The 17,644-nt window shown below is 36.6% G+C and overlaps 1 protein-coding gene across 1 annotated transcript in view; it reads left to right on the top strand.

Moving 5' to 3' along the window:
- Positions 1-16,290, top strand: part of DNAJC13 (DnaJ sub C member 13) — a 115,436-nt gene extending 99,146 nt beyond the window's left edge. The window contains exons 41-45 of the mRNA XM_051208428.1: positions 241-499; positions 4,123-4,329; positions 8,596-8,742; positions 12,506-12,649; positions 14,241-16,290. Of these exons, the coding sequence (XP_051064596.1) occupies positions 241-499; positions 4,123-4,329; positions 8,596-8,742; positions 12,506-12,649; positions 14,241-14,432 (949 nt within the window). The 3' untranslated portion in view covers positions 14,433-16,290. The remainder of the gene's footprint in view (positions 1-240; positions 500-4,122; positions 4,330-8,595; positions 8,743-12,505; positions 12,650-14,240) is intronic.
- Positions 16,291-17,644: the final 1,354 nt, after the last annotated feature.

The following is a 17,644-nucleotide window of genomic DNA, read 5'->3' as shown; positions in this document are numbered from 1 at the left end:
TTCGGATTTCGTACGGGGTGAGGTCGTGGATGCCCACTGCTGAGGAGTCCCACAATAGGACGAAACGGCCGTCCAATGCTTCCAGGTTTTCCACGGTGGTCTAGCTTCAACTGACTCATGATCTTAACCATAATCTATATTTATTTAATAGATTTTGTAAACTTTTGAATTGATGTTTGTTTTATTTCAATATCTTAATCATTCACACACACATTGTCTACTTAATTCCTTTTTTAATAGTTTCTATCATTCACAACTTGAAGATCGTAATATCAAATGGAATTTATCCGATTCATTTAAAGTACCATATACAGAAGTAATAGCTAAGAAAGCTAATGAAGAGAATAAAAATAAACCAAATGAAATTGCTCAATATGTTGCATGTCTTGGTCCAATTCAAATAGCTAATGTCTATTTACATTTATATATATCACATCCTGGTTGGACATTACGTAATCCGGAATTATTCTTAAATGAATGTATGGAAAAATGGATTGAAGTAAATAAAAGAAATCTTATATTTATTTGATTGATTGTTATAAGGGAGTAGTTTTTTCAATCTTTAATGTATACATTTGTGTAAATAAACACATACTCACATCTAGATGATGAGTCCAAACAAGGATGAAACATTCATTTGGGTTTTATTGCTCAGTCACTCAGTCAGTCAGTAACAACGTACAACTTCGTACATACGTACATTAGTTCGAGTTGCCACACCACATTAGCACAGAGATGCAGTTGTCGATTCAAATCACGTAGTGGTAGAGGCAGTAAGAGTATAAGCAGTAATCGGAAACATTAGGGTTTGAAGATGTTATTTAGAGAGTATAATCCAGTGAAATAAATTTGGAAAGAGAAAAAAGAGAGACAAGGAGGATTCAGGAGATTAGAATTTGGAAGAACACAAAGAGTGGATGCACCTGTGCCATTGAAAAGGACTTTGAGCCATGTTATTCAGGGTCACTAACCATCTGTTGCTATCATCTCGCGGATCGCAACCAGATAGTCTACACCTATCAACATGACTCAGTCCACTTGTCAGTGACTTCATGGATTTGTGCCATGTTTTGGTCTGGCCGCCCCTAGCTTTATTCCGGTCTACTCCTATACCACTGAACATCGCACGTCGAGGTAGTCGGTGGTTGGGCATACGTAACACATGTCCCAGCCATCTCAACTTATTGCTAATCACAATCTATCTATTCTATAAACCTGGGAGAATAAATGTTAGTGAAACCGCCTACTGTTATTACTACTATCCGATTCCCTAAATTGAAGTAACTTAAATGAAGGAACAGATACCTATGATCGAATACTCAGTGTATTCTTTGATCTCTAATGTAGTGTTGCATTCAGTTCACTAAATAGGAATACCGTTTTGTATAAAAATATAAAAGAAATATTTTCATTTTTGTAGTACACAATAGTTTTAATTACACAAATATGTCTATCTTTTTGAGTGGATTGTTTTCATACCGTGTGAAATCTGCATACTTACTTAGTCAGTCGATGAGGCTGTCAATCTTCATAGACTGAGATGGTTAAGCCACGTGTTACATATGCCTGAACACCGATTACGAAGACGCGCAATGTTGACTAGTATTGGGAATGGTTGGAAGAAAGTTAGGGGTGGCCAAACCAAAAAGTGGCATCAGTGCTTGAAGTCACTAACTTCTAGTCCTAGCTATACTGGTAGATGCAGACTACTTGGTTGGGGTCTGCATGACTATCCTAATCAATGATTGGAGACTCTGTGTGACATGTCTGAGAATCGATCACAATGGCGTAGGTTTTTTACGCTTTCTGTCTTCTTGTAAACTATGAGATCGAAACTGCTTTATATCTTCCTTTCTACTAACTAATTGTTTCTTTCTGTACTATATCCTTACACAAAATCTTTCGGTTATATATTACACCATTAAGTTAACTGCTTCTATAAATCCGGTGTTCATCGTGCTGTGATAATGAGCTACGACAACTTGGACCGATGCATGTATGTGCCTGGTCCTATGTTGTAACTGCCTGAATTAGTCTGGATTGACCGCTGACCACTACTCTTCAGCTAACTTTGTCTTGGGCTCTCTGAATCATTTAATGGTCAATCCACATTTGTGATATATATATATATATATAAACCTATGCTGACTATACCTAACTTGATACCGAAATGTTTACTAACTAAATTTCGTCAAGATCACCCAATTTGTTACACAGATACAATATTTCCAAACCATCGGATCATCAGTTTTTATTTCATTCTACTTTAATTTAAATGATGTTGAATGAAATGTAGTCATACTTTGTTTGGGTTAAAATCAATTGTATAAACTTGTAATTCATCATAACAACTGCGCGCAACGGGGGCGGCCAAACCAAAACGGGGCATCAGTGCTTGAAGTCACTAACTTCTAGTCCTAGCTATACTGGTAGATGCAGACCACTTGGTTGGAGTCCGCGTGACTATCATAACGAACAGTTGAAGACTCTATGTGACATGACTCAGAATCGATCACAATGGGGTAGGCGTATACGCTTTTTGTCTTCCCTTAAACTAAGAGATTAAAATTACTTTACATCTTTCTTTCTACTAGCTAATTGTTTCTTTCTGTATCATATCGTTATATGAATTCTACTTTTTACTGCCATCGAAGTAACTGATTCTATGAATTCGGTGTTTATCTTGTTATTCTAATGAGTGAGGTACGGTAACTTGAACCGATGCATATATGTGCCTGGTCCTACGCTGTAGATGACTGACCGTACTTCATTAATGAAGTTATACTGAAAAAAGTCTATAATCAAATCATGAAGTTACTCAATATACATTAATATAAGGAACAATTAGTATGATGTATTGTGTTATGTATGAACTGTAGAGATCCATTTATAGATAAATTCTTATGGTTATTTTGATTTTTTTTTCATGGGTTAGCATTGAATATAGTTACTCAGATGCATTCACGTATTATCTCCTTTTAGAGCTTTCCAGTGCTATTTCATACATACATTCTTTTCATTTCGTTTTCTCGAAACATACATTCAATATTTAGTCATTTTCATTATGAATTACTTAGTACTATTGTAGTGAACGAGAACACATGTGAGGACAATCAATTGTATGTTAATAGAGTTCTTTCATGAAGTGTGGAAACCATGAGTTCAATACTTCATTTGCAAATCGTCCATCAATTGTCTCAAACTTTATCGTTCCTTCGATTCGATCTTCCCAATGTTCTGTTCCCAAGCATTTCACTTGTAATTGGTGTTATGTCGATATACGTGGCATACACCACATCATTATTTCGATTACTTTACTGTTAATCTCATTGTACTGATTGGAATATAAAAACTTGAACTGATACACATTGTTATCATAGAAACCAAATCGACTATGAATAATTTGTATATTTCGTAATGAGTATTTAACAAATAGTTATATTTTTTTATAATGTTAACACACTGTGGTGCGTGCTACTTATATTAATATAAGTAGTATATGACGAGTTAAAAACATAATGTCTGGCAGCAGAAGATGGGGGAAGATCAAGAAAGGAAGAGCGGAAACACAATGCAATTCGTAAGAAAACGCATGAACAATGAAATGTGAGACAATGGATTGATGATTGCAACAGGAACAGTCCAGGTTGATATGATGGATTGATATTTTGCAAATTAACGATTTGCTATATGTTTTTTCTATTTTACCAACTAACTCTGTAATTTTATGCTAGATACATTCGATTGTCCCCACCCGTGTTCTGTTCACTACAACACTACTCTAACTGTAAGGTATCGTTTAACTCATCTCTTGTTGCGATGTATTTTTCTAATGTAGGTCTATTGATTCATTACAATAATACAAGTTCAACTGCATGTTTGGTTTATGGCTGTATATGAATTGTAATCTGGGAGTTGATAATTGAAAGCTGATTGTCACAATCACTTAATCCACTTTGTTGACATACTTTCGATGACATAGAAATCACTTTTTAACTGTATATTTTGTTTTCTTATTAAAGTACAGTTGCAATACGTCCTAAACTATAATGCATTAACATACTGATTATTATTTCGTAATTCCTATCCCTGTATCTCATATCCGTTTTTGCTATTTTCTAGGCAATACATCAATTACCAAATTCAACTTTATTAGTTAGATTACTAACTCGAGCATGTAAAACTGTACTGACTGATCGTCCTGGTCTTACGGATTCTTTACCTCGATCTGGTAATGTACATAGAGTTTTAGAATTATTAGCAAAAGTCGATGATCCAGAAGGTGCTAAAGCGATTGTCATCATTTTACATCAGATGTCAGCGAGTAAAGTAAGTTTTAGTGCGATATATTTTATTCTTAATGAAAAGCTTTTACAAATTTTCTTATTTAGTCACTCAAGTTAAATAGTTATTAAGTGAAGCATGGGAGTATAAGATAGTTGTGTTGTCTTAGTATAAGGTAGTTTTTGATACATACTGCTAATGAGTCTCGTCATAATAGAATCAATCAATAAGTTGTCCAATCCTCCCCGGTTTTCACGATATAAATTGTCTTGTAATTTACTTGTTAATAATAAGTTGACTGACATCATTTCATAGAAGGTTTGATAGTAGGAATAAAATGAATATTAAGTAACGAGGGGATTCGATAATAGTGTAGAGGATCACGAGTTCTGTTAGAGGTGTGAGGGCTATTGTCGATTTCTGATTGCCCATACCGTCGAAGGATATTTCTTATTGGGGGAGGACCTTAGAAAGAAACTGGAATATTAGTAGTTTTAGCGACCAGGAAAAACTACTGTGAAGCCCTTAAGACAACTACTTGAGGCCGGTCATACACAACTTATCTATAAGAAGTTTGTGATGTATTAGCTCCGTACTTCAGTAGGCCTTGCGGCCTTAGGTGGAAGCCTGTGGTATAAGGTGAAGACTGACATTTCTGGACCTAACCTTCATTAACCTTTTTTTCCTGTTGTGAGGTGAAAAACTGTTGACTGCTTTCCACCCTACCGTTCTGCAACCAGCCTGCCTGGCATGGTACAACCTAATGGAACTATTTACCCGACCTCTATAGCTTGAATAAGTCATTACTATAGGCAAACCCAGCTACGACGTAAAAATAGGAACCACTGTCAGGACCATTCAGTCACAACTTACAATCTGGTATGTATGTACATCGTGTACAGACCAAATCGCAACTCTACGGATCATTGTGGAACAATCAATTGAATGGAATTCATCACTCTACATCAGTTTCATTGACTACGAAAAAGCATTTGATAGCATGGACAGAACAACACTATGGAAACTTCTTCGACACTACGGCGTGCCTCAGAAGATAGTCAATATCATACAGAACTCATATGATGGATTACACTGCAAAATTGTGCATGGAGGACAGTTGACAAAGTCGTTCGAAGTGAAGACCGGTGTTAGGCAAGGTTGCTTGCTCTCACCCTTCCTCTTTCTCCTGGTGATCGACTGGACCATGAAGACGTCAACGTCTGAAGGGAAGCGCGGGATACAATGGACATCTAAGATGCAGTTGGATGATCTAGACTTCGCAGATGATCTGGCCCTTCTATCCCAAACGCAACAACAGATGCAGGAGAAGACGAACAGTGTGGCAGCAGCCTCAGCAGCAGTAGGTCTCAATATACACAAAGGGAAAAGCAGGATTCTGCGATACAACACAGAATGCACCAATCCAATCACAATTGACGGAGAAGATTTGGAAGATGTAAAAACCTTTACATATTTGGGCAGCATCATTGATGAACACAGTGGATCTGATGCAGATGTGAAGGTGCAGATCGGCAAAGCAAGAGCGGTATGTTTACAGCTGAAGAACATGTACAACTCAAAGCCACTGTCAATCAACACTAAGGTCAGGATTTTCAATACAAATGTCAAGACAGTTCTACTCTATGGGGCAGAAACCTGGAGAACTACGAAAGCCATCATCCAGAAGATACAGGTGTTTATTAACAGCTGTCTACGCAAAATATTTCGGATCCGTTGGCCAGACACTATTAGCAACAACGTACTGTGGGAGAGAACAAACCAGATCCCAGCGGAGGAAGAAATCAGGAAGAAGCGCTGGAAGTGGATAGGACACACATTGAGGAAAGCACCCAACTGTATCACAAGACAAGCCCTCACACGGAATCTTCAAGGCCAAAGGAAAAGAGGAAGACCAAACAACACATTACGCTGGGAAATGGAGATAGACATGAGAAAAATGAACAATAATTGGATAGAACTAGAAAAGAAGGTTCAGGACAGAGTGGGTTAGAGAATGCTGGTCGGCGGCCTATGCTCCATTGGGAGTAACAGGCGTAAGTAAGTAAGTAATGTACATCAATTCTAGTTGCCATACCCTATCAACATAGAGATATGAAGTCATCAGGCCAAATCCCAGAACAGTAGAAGTTGTAATGAAATGAATAATGATTAAAAAGATTAGCCATCGAAGATACGATTCAAGATCTAAATTAGTAAATTAAAAACTAAAAGGGTTCTGAGGAGTTTGGAATCTTAGAATTAGGAGGAAGACAAAGAATGAATGCACCTGCACTATTGCAAACGATCTTGAGCCATGTCATTCAAAGTCTCTAGATATTAGTTGGGATAATCACGTGGACTCCAACAAGGTAGCCTATACCTATTAACATTTATAAGTCCAATTGTCAGTTACTTCATGGACTGATTTCCTAGCTTTCCTCTAGTGAACTCCTAACACCAAATAACATCGCCCATACAGGTAAGCGGTGGCTGGTCATACGTAATATGTGTCACAACTACCTCAGTCGATGGAGATCTACTACCTCTTTAGTCAATTTTCTATCCTTACCTACTACCTTATTCCCAAACCAGACTCAGTAGTCTAGCACTAGCAGCGCTTTGAAGATGCCTATAAACGAATATTGATAACCCACGAATATCCTCTTTTCTTAGCGGCCATATTTCATACTCATACAGTAGGAAGGAGCGAACTACTGTGCAGTTAACATATCATTTGGTTGTCAGAAAGGTATCTCGACTACTCTACAAGTGACGCAAGTTCTATAATCACACTACCCTACTTTATAAATCATTGCTTAGTTACTGAATTGTATTGATATTTTCTTGAAAGTTAGAAGGAGAGCTGTATTTCACAATACACGAACATAGCAACATCTTGTGAATTATCATATACGAGCACAGATTATCCATGAACCCAAATAATGTGTCGTCACTGTTATATCCGTACACGTAAACAACCATGGAGACAAATTCGATTAAGAAAATATCGAAATTCCAGATCCAAGGAATTGTAAAAGTATCAGAAAGTTTCTAAAAATCTGATATTGAAATCAGTTTACATTCCACGTGTGATGTATGACTGAACACTGATTACCACGACGCGCAATGCTGACTAGTGTTGGGGATGCTTGGAAGAATGTTAAGGGTGGCCAAACCAAAATGTGACATCAGTCCTTGAAGTCGCTAACTTTTAGTCTTAGCCATACTGGTAGATGCAGACTACGTGGTCGGGGTCCGCGTGACTATCGTAACGAATAGTTGAAGATTCTATGTGACATGGCTCAGAATCGATCACAATCGCGTAGGTGTATCTTGAGTGCTGTTAGAGGTATGAGGGCGGCTATCACTTCCCGGTTGCCCGCATCGTGGATGAGTTCTTCTGTAGGTACCTGAAAAGAAAATTGGATTAGAGGTGGCCTTAATGACCCGAGAGCGTGACCGCAGTGCCCAAGGGACAACTGCTTGAGGTCGGTGACATACGACATTTTTATGAGTGGTTTTTTGTTAGCTCCGTACTTGTTCAGACCTTACGACCGGAGACGGATATTTGTGGGGCAAGGCGAGGTGTGCATTTTTAGGGTCAACCTTTTCTAACCGTACCCCTTCTCGTGGATGGCAGCATCGTTGTTATGCTGGTTGTCTGAAGGAAACACCTTACTGCTGTCACACCTCTGTACATTCAGCAGTACGACTTCGCCTTCGGACCTTGGGTTTGTTGCTTTTAGTCTTACCACTCTTCAACCGACCTGTCTGACATGGTAGGACCTTGAGGGACGGTTGTTCCAGCTAGTATAGCTTGGTTGCTTCATCACGTTAAGCAAGCCGGACCACCACGTCAAGGTAATAACAAAGGTCAGGACGTAGGTGTATACTCTGTTTGTTTCCCCTTAAACTGAGAGGTTTAAATTACTTTATATCTTACATTCTACCAACTAATTCTTTCTTCATGTATTATATCTTTATACACAATCTTCTTTATATTACTACCATTGAAGTAACTACTTCTATGAATTCGGTGTTCATCTTGTTGTGCTAGTGAGTGAGGTGTGTCAACTTGAACCGATGCATTTATGTGCCTGGTCTTACGTTGTAGCTAACTGACTGACTACAAATTATTATTCTTATCAACGTGTCTCTGGTCTACTAATCTAAACGAGAAAAAAAGTCAATCAACCATATGATTCACAGTCAACTATACATGATCCAAAATAATAATGAAATATAGACATTGACATTCATTAGTGTATTCATTGTGTATTTGTTTGTTTGCTTGTATTTCATTTCTTTTAGTTATGTGTACAATCAATGTCAGAAAGTAATACAATTAGTGGTTTAATTCGTATTGTTAATCGTTGTATTGGTGAAGAATTAGGTTTAATTGGTGAAACATTATTTTGTCTATTTGATACACAATATTCTGATCCATTAATTGAACAAGTAAGTAGAAGATTTCAGATTATATTGTGTTAATAATTTATTCTATTGTACTTTATAAAAATTAATCGTTATGTTTCAGGTTCGAGCTCCGTATTATCTACTTCCATCTAAACATCTACTCGATTCAGATTGAGACTAAAGCAAATTATAACAATTGTTGCGAACTGGATAATAAAAGCACCCGTAACACGGGTGATTGGAGAGCATACTGATGCCTACATAGAGGTGGTTATGTGCATCGTGCCGTAGGTTACTAGTATTCGATCATAGATGTCTTCGAAACATTGCTCGTATATCATGGGACCATCGAGTAAGTAACACAGTTGTTAGGAAACGGGTACTAGGTAAGGATGGCAAATCAATTGATGAAGTGGTGAAACTTCATCAGTTGAGATGGCTGAGACACGTGCTACGTATGCCCAACCACCGACTACCTCGACGTGCTATGTTCAGTGGTATAGGAGTAGGTTGGAAGAAAGCTAGGGGCGGCCAGACCAAAACATGGCACAAATCCATGAAGTCACTGACAAGTGGACTGAGTCATGTTGATAGGTGTAGACTATCTGGTTGCGATCCGCGAGATGATAGCAACAGATGGTTAGTGACCCTGAATAACATGGCTCAAAGTCCTTTTCAATGGCACAGGTGCATCCACTCTTTGTGTTCTTCCAAATTCTAATCTCCTGAATCCTCCTTGTCTCTCTTTTTTCTCTTTCCAAATTTATTTCACTGGATTATACTCTCTAAATAACATCTTCAAACCCTAATGTTTCCGATTACTGCTTATACTCTTACTGCCTCTACCACTACGTGATTTGAATCGACAACTGCATCTCTGTGCTAATGTGGTGTGGCAACTCGAACTAATGTACGTATGTACGAAGTTGTACGTTGTTACTGACTGACTGACTGACTGACTGGATCGTGTCGTTATCCATGAGTGGCATTTTGTGGACTCAACAACCGGAGTGCACACAAACAATATTGAAGCTACGTGATCGATACTGAAAGAGTTTTTCGTGAACTTATCATGGCTCCAGTGGTCGACTATTATGGAGTCATATGGATGACTTCTTTTATCGTATACATTATGATTTCAGAACCTCTGAACCTCTTTCTAACACACAATTACAGAATCTCTTTTAGAAAAATCTGAGAATCATGTAGTAAATACTTCATTTACAAAATGTCAATCAATCGTCTTAGAATTTATTGTTCATTCGTTTCCATACGAATCATGCTTTGTTCTCGTTCGCTTTTCTTCAATATTCTTAACCTTCTGCTGTCAGATATTTCACTTTCAATTGATGATACATACTACTTATATCCATAGAAATCAGTAGCACACATCACAGTATGAATTCATTTTAATTCATAATTTCTTATCAACTGTTCTCACAACTCTGTTCATACTAAAATGTCACATTGACACATGATTATAATATGAACTCAAATGAATATTGAAATGATATTAGATTAGGAAATAAAAATTGATTTAATAATAACTAAAATATAATGAAATATGACAGTAGTTTAGTGAAGTTATTTATTTGAACACATAAATATCGGTACAAAGGAGCACTGAATCCATATGCGAACCACACAAGTCACTTGATTTGTATGTGGACTTTGATACTTCCCGGTTGCCCAAACCGAACCAGATAGTTTCCTTAGGCGGACACACCCGATGTCTTCGATTTAAAGGTCTAATCCACAAGGCAGTGGATCAACGTCAGGAAATGCAATCCCATGGTAGCCGGTGACCAATAATTGATTCATACGCCATTCGTTCCCTCAGGATCCTGAAGCCTATGTGCACCATTGGTTTGTAGTCAGGATTTTCCAACTCCTTTGGGTGGATCCTCCATATCCACCCAGCCGGTTACAGAGACGGACATTCGCTTTCCATCCTCTCAATTTCGTAAACAACACCCCCACCACGAGAAAGCTGCGAGTAGAACTTCCCGAAAACTTATAAATTGGATGTATTGATCAGTGTAGAAGTTGTCAAGAAGTTTATATAAAATTTCAATATACAAGTGATAGAGTGAGTGATCAATTGACAAGTATTGACAATTCATAATTGACTAGATGAAAGTTTTGAAGAGTTTGCATAAGTTTCGAGAATTAAACAAGCCTACTAGTATGAGACGGCCGTTCAGTGCTTCCAAAATTTTCAATGATGGTCTAGCTTAGGTCGACTCATGAATCCAACTGTTAAAATTAAGCAAATTTTAAACAGATGAATGAAATAATCGTGATAACGATGATTGCATAACAAAATAACCACTAATAAACTTTTTTGATTAACTTCATGAGTCAATCGAAACCGGACCACCATGGAAAACCTGGAAGCGCTGGACGGCCGTTTCGTCTTATCGTGGGACTCATCAGCAGTGCGATCCCGCTCGTGAGATTCGAACTCAGGGCCTTCAGTCTCATGCACGAACGCTTAAACTCTAGACCACTGAGCCAACCGGCATCTAACGGTGTTAATGTCTAACCTCAACCAATCCGCGATATTGCGCAACTATCTTCCATTGTACTGAGGTAGATACCCGTCTCTATCCAACACAGATTAGATCCACTGGTCACGGCTTCTCACTAGAATTCCGAGAATTCCACATGAAGCTAGTCACTTGTGAACACATTGTACTTAATAAAACAACGACTATAATAATAGTAATTTATTTTAACTATTCTGTTTTTAACAGCTATCAGTTGGACAATTATCTTCAGCTTTCCACTTTTTCACCTCTTTTCAGTATCAGATTTTAAATTTATGACAATCATCATGATTGTATAACTTAAGTAAATGAAATTGTCGAAAAGAAAATTTTCTTCGCTGAACTGCTTTTTTCCTTCTTTAATTATTGGTGACTTGAATTACAGTTATAATCCAAATAGATTTCTTTTCGTCTATTTAGTTCAACTCACTTTCATTAAGAATGTAATACAAAACCATAGTACGATCGCCACTTGCTTCTACTCTGAACGTCTCAAGTCACTGAGCTTTGAGGTTTTCAGTACTTTAAACAAGGAGTTCTGATGTACTGACAGATCCCTTATTCCTATACAGCTACCTTTCAGACCATGGTGACATTTCACAGGTTAAACACTTCTCCGCTTTTTCCGCCTCGTACCAGGGTCAGCATTTAGTGAACTTTTTGAAAACCACAAGGATGGAATCCTTGGAAGATGCTCACGCTACTGGAGTCGATGATATAGGGTAGTGATACCGATTGAATGATCATCACTAAACTTCGATATTTCTAACATGGTAATGGCATTGGATGTCAGTAATCTTTTGGAGACAGCGATGACTAGATACAAAGCGTTGTAAAACATTCTCCGCTCAAATGGGTCAGTTTTCACAAACATACAACAAACTTGCTTTCACTTACGCGTTGTAAGCTTGTACTTTTACAGTCAGACTGACATCGCTACATTGTTGAAGATGGTATGACTCCATCTAACTTTTACTATATCTTTGATTAGTCTCATTATGCCAATGTGGTATGGCTTCTTGAGTCAAAGCACAGGCTCTACGTTGATGATGAGTGACTAACAAAATAAGGCAGAAGTACAGTAAACTTGAAGCATACAAGGTGAAATACAAAAACTTTACATTACCTCACCATATGCATTATGCGACGAAAACACTGTTGAGAAAATATATTGTCGATATTTAAAATGTGTGGTCACTTAACTGATTATATTGTTGTGGTTATTTGTTGTTCATTCTCTCTCTCCCTATTTTTAGGCTTTAAAACATGATCTTATCGGTTTTATATTACGTATGCTCCAAAATGGTTTCCCATCTTCAGTACGAGAACCCGGACAAACTCGAGCCTATCTCATAAAGGCATTAAAAGCTATGCAATACAGTGCTGTATATGGTGCTAAGGTAATTGTGATAATGTACACATTTTAACAAACTGTATATATACCACTCTGTCGAATAAATTCACGAATCATGGTTAAGATAAAAGGGCTTCATTTGACAAAATTAAGAGTATGTCTTTCAATCTTATCCACTTCATATTACTGGCAATTTATTCAGAATTCTGTTTTACTATCTCCGTCTACTGAATTCTCGGGCATTGATCTCCTTCCAAGAGATCCAATTATCGACTTAGAATACGCAGATGATATAGTTCTGTTCGTTGAAGACGCTGATAAAATGCAGAGTCTCTTGGTAGCACCGAACAGCAATGCCAGGATGTTTGGGATGCGTTTCTATTCCTCTAGATGCAAGTTGTTGCTTCAGGACTGGCCTTCATCAACACCTGAATTAAGGATAGGGAATGAAGTAGTCGAACGCGTTGGCAACTTCACGTATCTTGGAAGTCTGATCGGCCCAAATGGGTTGGTGTCTGAAGAATTTCCTGCACGAATTCAGAAAGTTCGTTTGGCTTTTGCCAACTTACGTCACCTATGACAGTATAAAAACGAGAGGTCTTTTACGTCTTTTTTCATCAATAACAAAGTTCAACGCTCTCGTTTCTTTTCTTTTATATATTACAACCACTAAATTAACTACTTCCATGAATCCGGTGTTCATCTTGTGCTAATGAAGTATGGCAACTTGAACCGATGCATATATGTTCCTGGTCCTACGTTGTAGCTGACTGACTGTTTCCACTGTACAATTGATCACCGATAGTTACCAGAAGTTCGACTTTTGAGATGTCACATTTCTCGACCCTTAATATTTTGTTAGAATGATGTACACAGGAAATTTTCCCCGAATTCATTACACTAGCAATCATTCGGACTGTAGGAAAACTAAATGTCTCTTACGTCTTTTTTTATCAATAACAGAGTTCAACTTTGTTGTTTCCTTTTAATAACTTCTACGGTCTTTACTCTCTTCATTGAATCGTTTGATCCAACTTAAAATAGCTTTATACTTTAGAGTATTTCCTCCCCAACTTCTTCTGGATTCTCCGAGAGTTTTTCTAAAGTTTCACCAACAACCTTATTAGCACAATTTGTATATTTAATAAACAAATCATATATGACATTGATGATTACAATACTAAACATGATAAATTGAATTGTAGTTAGATAAGTATCAACTAGTGAATTATATTTCAGTAATCGAAAATGCTCTGGATGAAGAGCTTAAGTAAATCCCTTATATCAATAGCTTTATAAGTCTTTGACATTTGATGCTGATCGCATTAGTTTTAATGAACTTAACTAACTGAAGGTGCTCGATCATGCATCCGCATCAGATCACGAGTGGGTACTCTATCCTCGACCTCTCCTACAACCATTAACCAGCTTAGATCAGTCACTTCTCGATATATCGATAGACTATCAAATATATCTTCGAATCTCTTCGTTTTTGATTTCACTGGGTTAGTAGTACGTTTCGACTATAAAAGATGTGTTACTAGTTAAGGTGCTGTCGAATTCCAAACACTTGTAGAGCATCTTGATCCTACTTATCTCCTTGATTTTTCTCCTTCTTTTGTCTTTTTTTTTTAAAGGTGACTTCAATTCTTGAAACATATCCTAATTGGGCAGATTATCGAGATCAAGGTCATTCTTTATTTATCGCTAATGTACCACAATCAATGACAACATATTTAACAGCTGGTCCAGCATCAGGTAGTTTACATAGTGGATATTTAACAACATCACATGAAATAACTCCGTCATCTTTATCAAAACCTTATTGATGAAATAAAATGATCCATTTCATCATTTATTCGTTCAATTATATACTTGTACTCAGGATAATTCATCTTCATTGTAATTAAGTGAAAACAATCTCTTTCTCTCTCTTTTTGTTTTCTTTTTGGAATCATTTATTACTATTCCTACATTACATAAACATGAATACACATCCACACACACACTGAATCTACTGTCGTGTATACATGTTTTTACAGTTTGCTCTTCAAATGTCTCTACATTAAGTGTGATGGTATTCATGCTGATGTTGATACTGATGAGAATGAGAAGGAGGATGACGACGATGATGATGATGTTAGTACACTTGTAATTACTGATGATATATGATTAGATAGATATGCATGATTTCAATCATTATGTAACACTAGAAATTCAATCCCACCACCACCACCATTATTATTATTATTATTATTATTATTACTAATTTGTATTGTTTTAATATTTAAGTTGCTAAGCATTTTTCTTATGAATTATGATTATCATTATCATCATCACTCAATGTACAGAATAAAGTAAAGTAGATAAAAGGAAACAAAATTGCAATTGTGTACGTGTGTGTATGTGTGTGTGTGTAGGAGGGGTGTTGTTATTGTTTTGATATTTTTTAAATTGTAAAACAAAATGTATTTTTAAATCATTTCAATATTCTTTATAATAATAAAACGATTGTATTTATTATATGTAATAATAATATTATAATCTCTTTCTTACGGTTATAACCCAGCTATTCCTATTGCTTAGTATTCTCGGACACTGATTCACTCGACAAGTTCCCCCCACATTAGAACACGGTTGAATAGGAAAAGAGATTATATTTCAAATAACAAGGTTAGATGGAAGTAAGAAGCACAATAGGGAAAACGTTAGTATATTTATAGTTTTTCACATGAGAAGATTTCTAGAGAGCTTCACAAAGTATTGGCTAACGCTGATTGGCTAATTCTTATCCAATCAGCGTGCAACAAAGCAATCGTGCATTGAGCATGCTCTAATCCAGTCTATGTCCCCTTAACAAATAATATAAATATGAATACGTTTAAAGAGTGTTTGCTTCTTTGTTACTTATTACTGTCTTTAGATTAGTCCTTTTTGTAGGCTAATGAAAGTGGATGTTAACTATTGAAATGGATTATGTAAAGATTCAAGTAGACGATTTTGACTGGACGAGTATTAATTTATTTTAATAGTTAAGAATTACTTATTTATGCATGTTACTTCTCGTGAAGGAACATAGGCCGCTCACCAGCATTCTCCATCCAACCCTGTCCTGCGCAATCCTTTCCATCTTTCATCTTTTTCATATCTGCTTCTATTTCCCGACGTACTGTGTTCTTTGGCCTTCCTCTTTTCCGCCTTCCTTCAGGATTCCAAGTTAGGGCTTGCCTCGTGATGCATTTTGGTGATTTCCTTAATGTATGTTCTATCTAATTCCATCGTCTGTTCCTGATTTCCTCTTCAGATGGAAGCTGGTTTGTTATCTCCCACAGTAGGTTGTTACTGACGGTATCCGGCCAAAAGATGTTGAGTATCTTGCGTAGACAACTATTTTCAAATACTTGTACATTCATGATGATTATTGTAGTAGTTCTCCACATTTCAGCTCCGTACAGTAGAAGTGTTTTGACGTTCGTACTGAAGATTCTGACTTTGATATTGATTGATAGTTGTTTTCAGTTCTATATGTTCAACTATAGGAATGCTTTCCTCGTTTTGTCAATCCTCACATTTACATCTGCATCAGATCCTTCACGTTAATCGATGATGTTACCCAAGTACGTGAAGGATTCTACATCTTACAGAGTTTTGCCATCAAGTATGATGGCGACTACATAGTATTAATCCACCTTTTCACTCGGTATTTCAGCCGATGAACTCAGTTCATGATAAATGACATTGAGTAATCGCATGGTACTACCAATACATATATGTATTTCATTCGACTTCGTATATCTATTGTGGACTAATCAAGTTAATATAACGTGGAGGTAAAAGCTCGAGTATATGGGTATGATGGATTAAGTTGACTAGGCTAAATTCACAATAAAAATAGTAAAAATTTATAATGTTTGTCCACCACAGTGCAGTTAGAATCAAAGAATACGTAAACGTACTTCGTTAATGCATATAGTTAGCTGATAATCTTTAGTGTTTTCTTTTAGTACATAAATGTGGTCGAGTTAAATTTATTTTTACACTAATCAAAGTAGCTATAATATCTGATTATCACGATATGGTGATTCAGATTCTGCATTAAGCTCAAAGTTTGACTTCAATTTATGCTCTGATGTAACACCATTCCTCTTCATCTGTAATGGACTTCCTCACCCACATTGGTGATGTATAGTCAGTTAAAAAAAATATGCGCTCATCATACGTTATATAAATGTAAGTATATCCTTATCAGGATACGAAATTGAAATTTTTGAAACTACAGCATTCATAGAACATAAATCGTATGAGTTTATATCAGGTTCTTCTCACTAGTTGTCATACTGAGTTTTATTCAATTAATTTTTTGTCAAACGTAATCAAAAAATTTTACTGAAAGACCAGTATTAATATGTGTGAAAGACTGTACAAAATACAGCAGACTTTTGCTCTCCACAAATACTTGAAGTGCATTTTACAAACTGGAAGTTTAATGGTTTGCATTTCTCAAACTTTTGTTATATCCTTACTCAACAAAAGTGTCATTTTCTATTCGAAGTATCTGTCCTAAGCCTAACATCCGGTAGGTTACTTTTTTTGAATTTGTTGTATGTATGTATGCACGTTGTCTTCCTTTCACAGCTATAAACGTTTTCTTGGATCTGTTTAACAACTCTACTATTATTACTCTAAATTCTTTTTAATTATAGAAAGTATGATGCTAACATTATTGAAAATTGTGTATTATTGCATTTTTTGAAGAAACCCGAAATGGTTTCTTCACAACACTTATGTACCCATAAGATGTTTGTGAATAATAATAATAATATAAATGTTGATGATTACCCTGCCATCCTTGCTTAAAGGGGATTTTCTTCTTCATGGCCGGAGTATAGCAGAAGCTCCCCTGACACTAGTCGCTGTTGTCCAATTGCATCCAATGTGTTTCACTGATCCCAAGCACCTCTAGGCTGTATCTTCTCATTTCTGCAGCAATTTGGAAGACTCCCCAGGTCTCCCACATTGTACGAACATTCTATGTACCTAA

Source organism: Schistosoma haematobium, chromosome 7 (assembly GCF_000699445.3).
Source record: "Schistosoma haematobium chromosome 7, whole genome shotgun sequence".
In the NCBI taxonomy this organism is placed as follows: domain Eukaryota; kingdom Metazoa; phylum Platyhelminthes; class Trematoda; order Strigeidida; family Schistosomatidae; genus Schistosoma; species Schistosoma haematobium.
The sequence above is the reverse complement of the archived record's forward strand: the minus strand, read 5'-3'. Positions and strand labels throughout refer to the sequence as shown.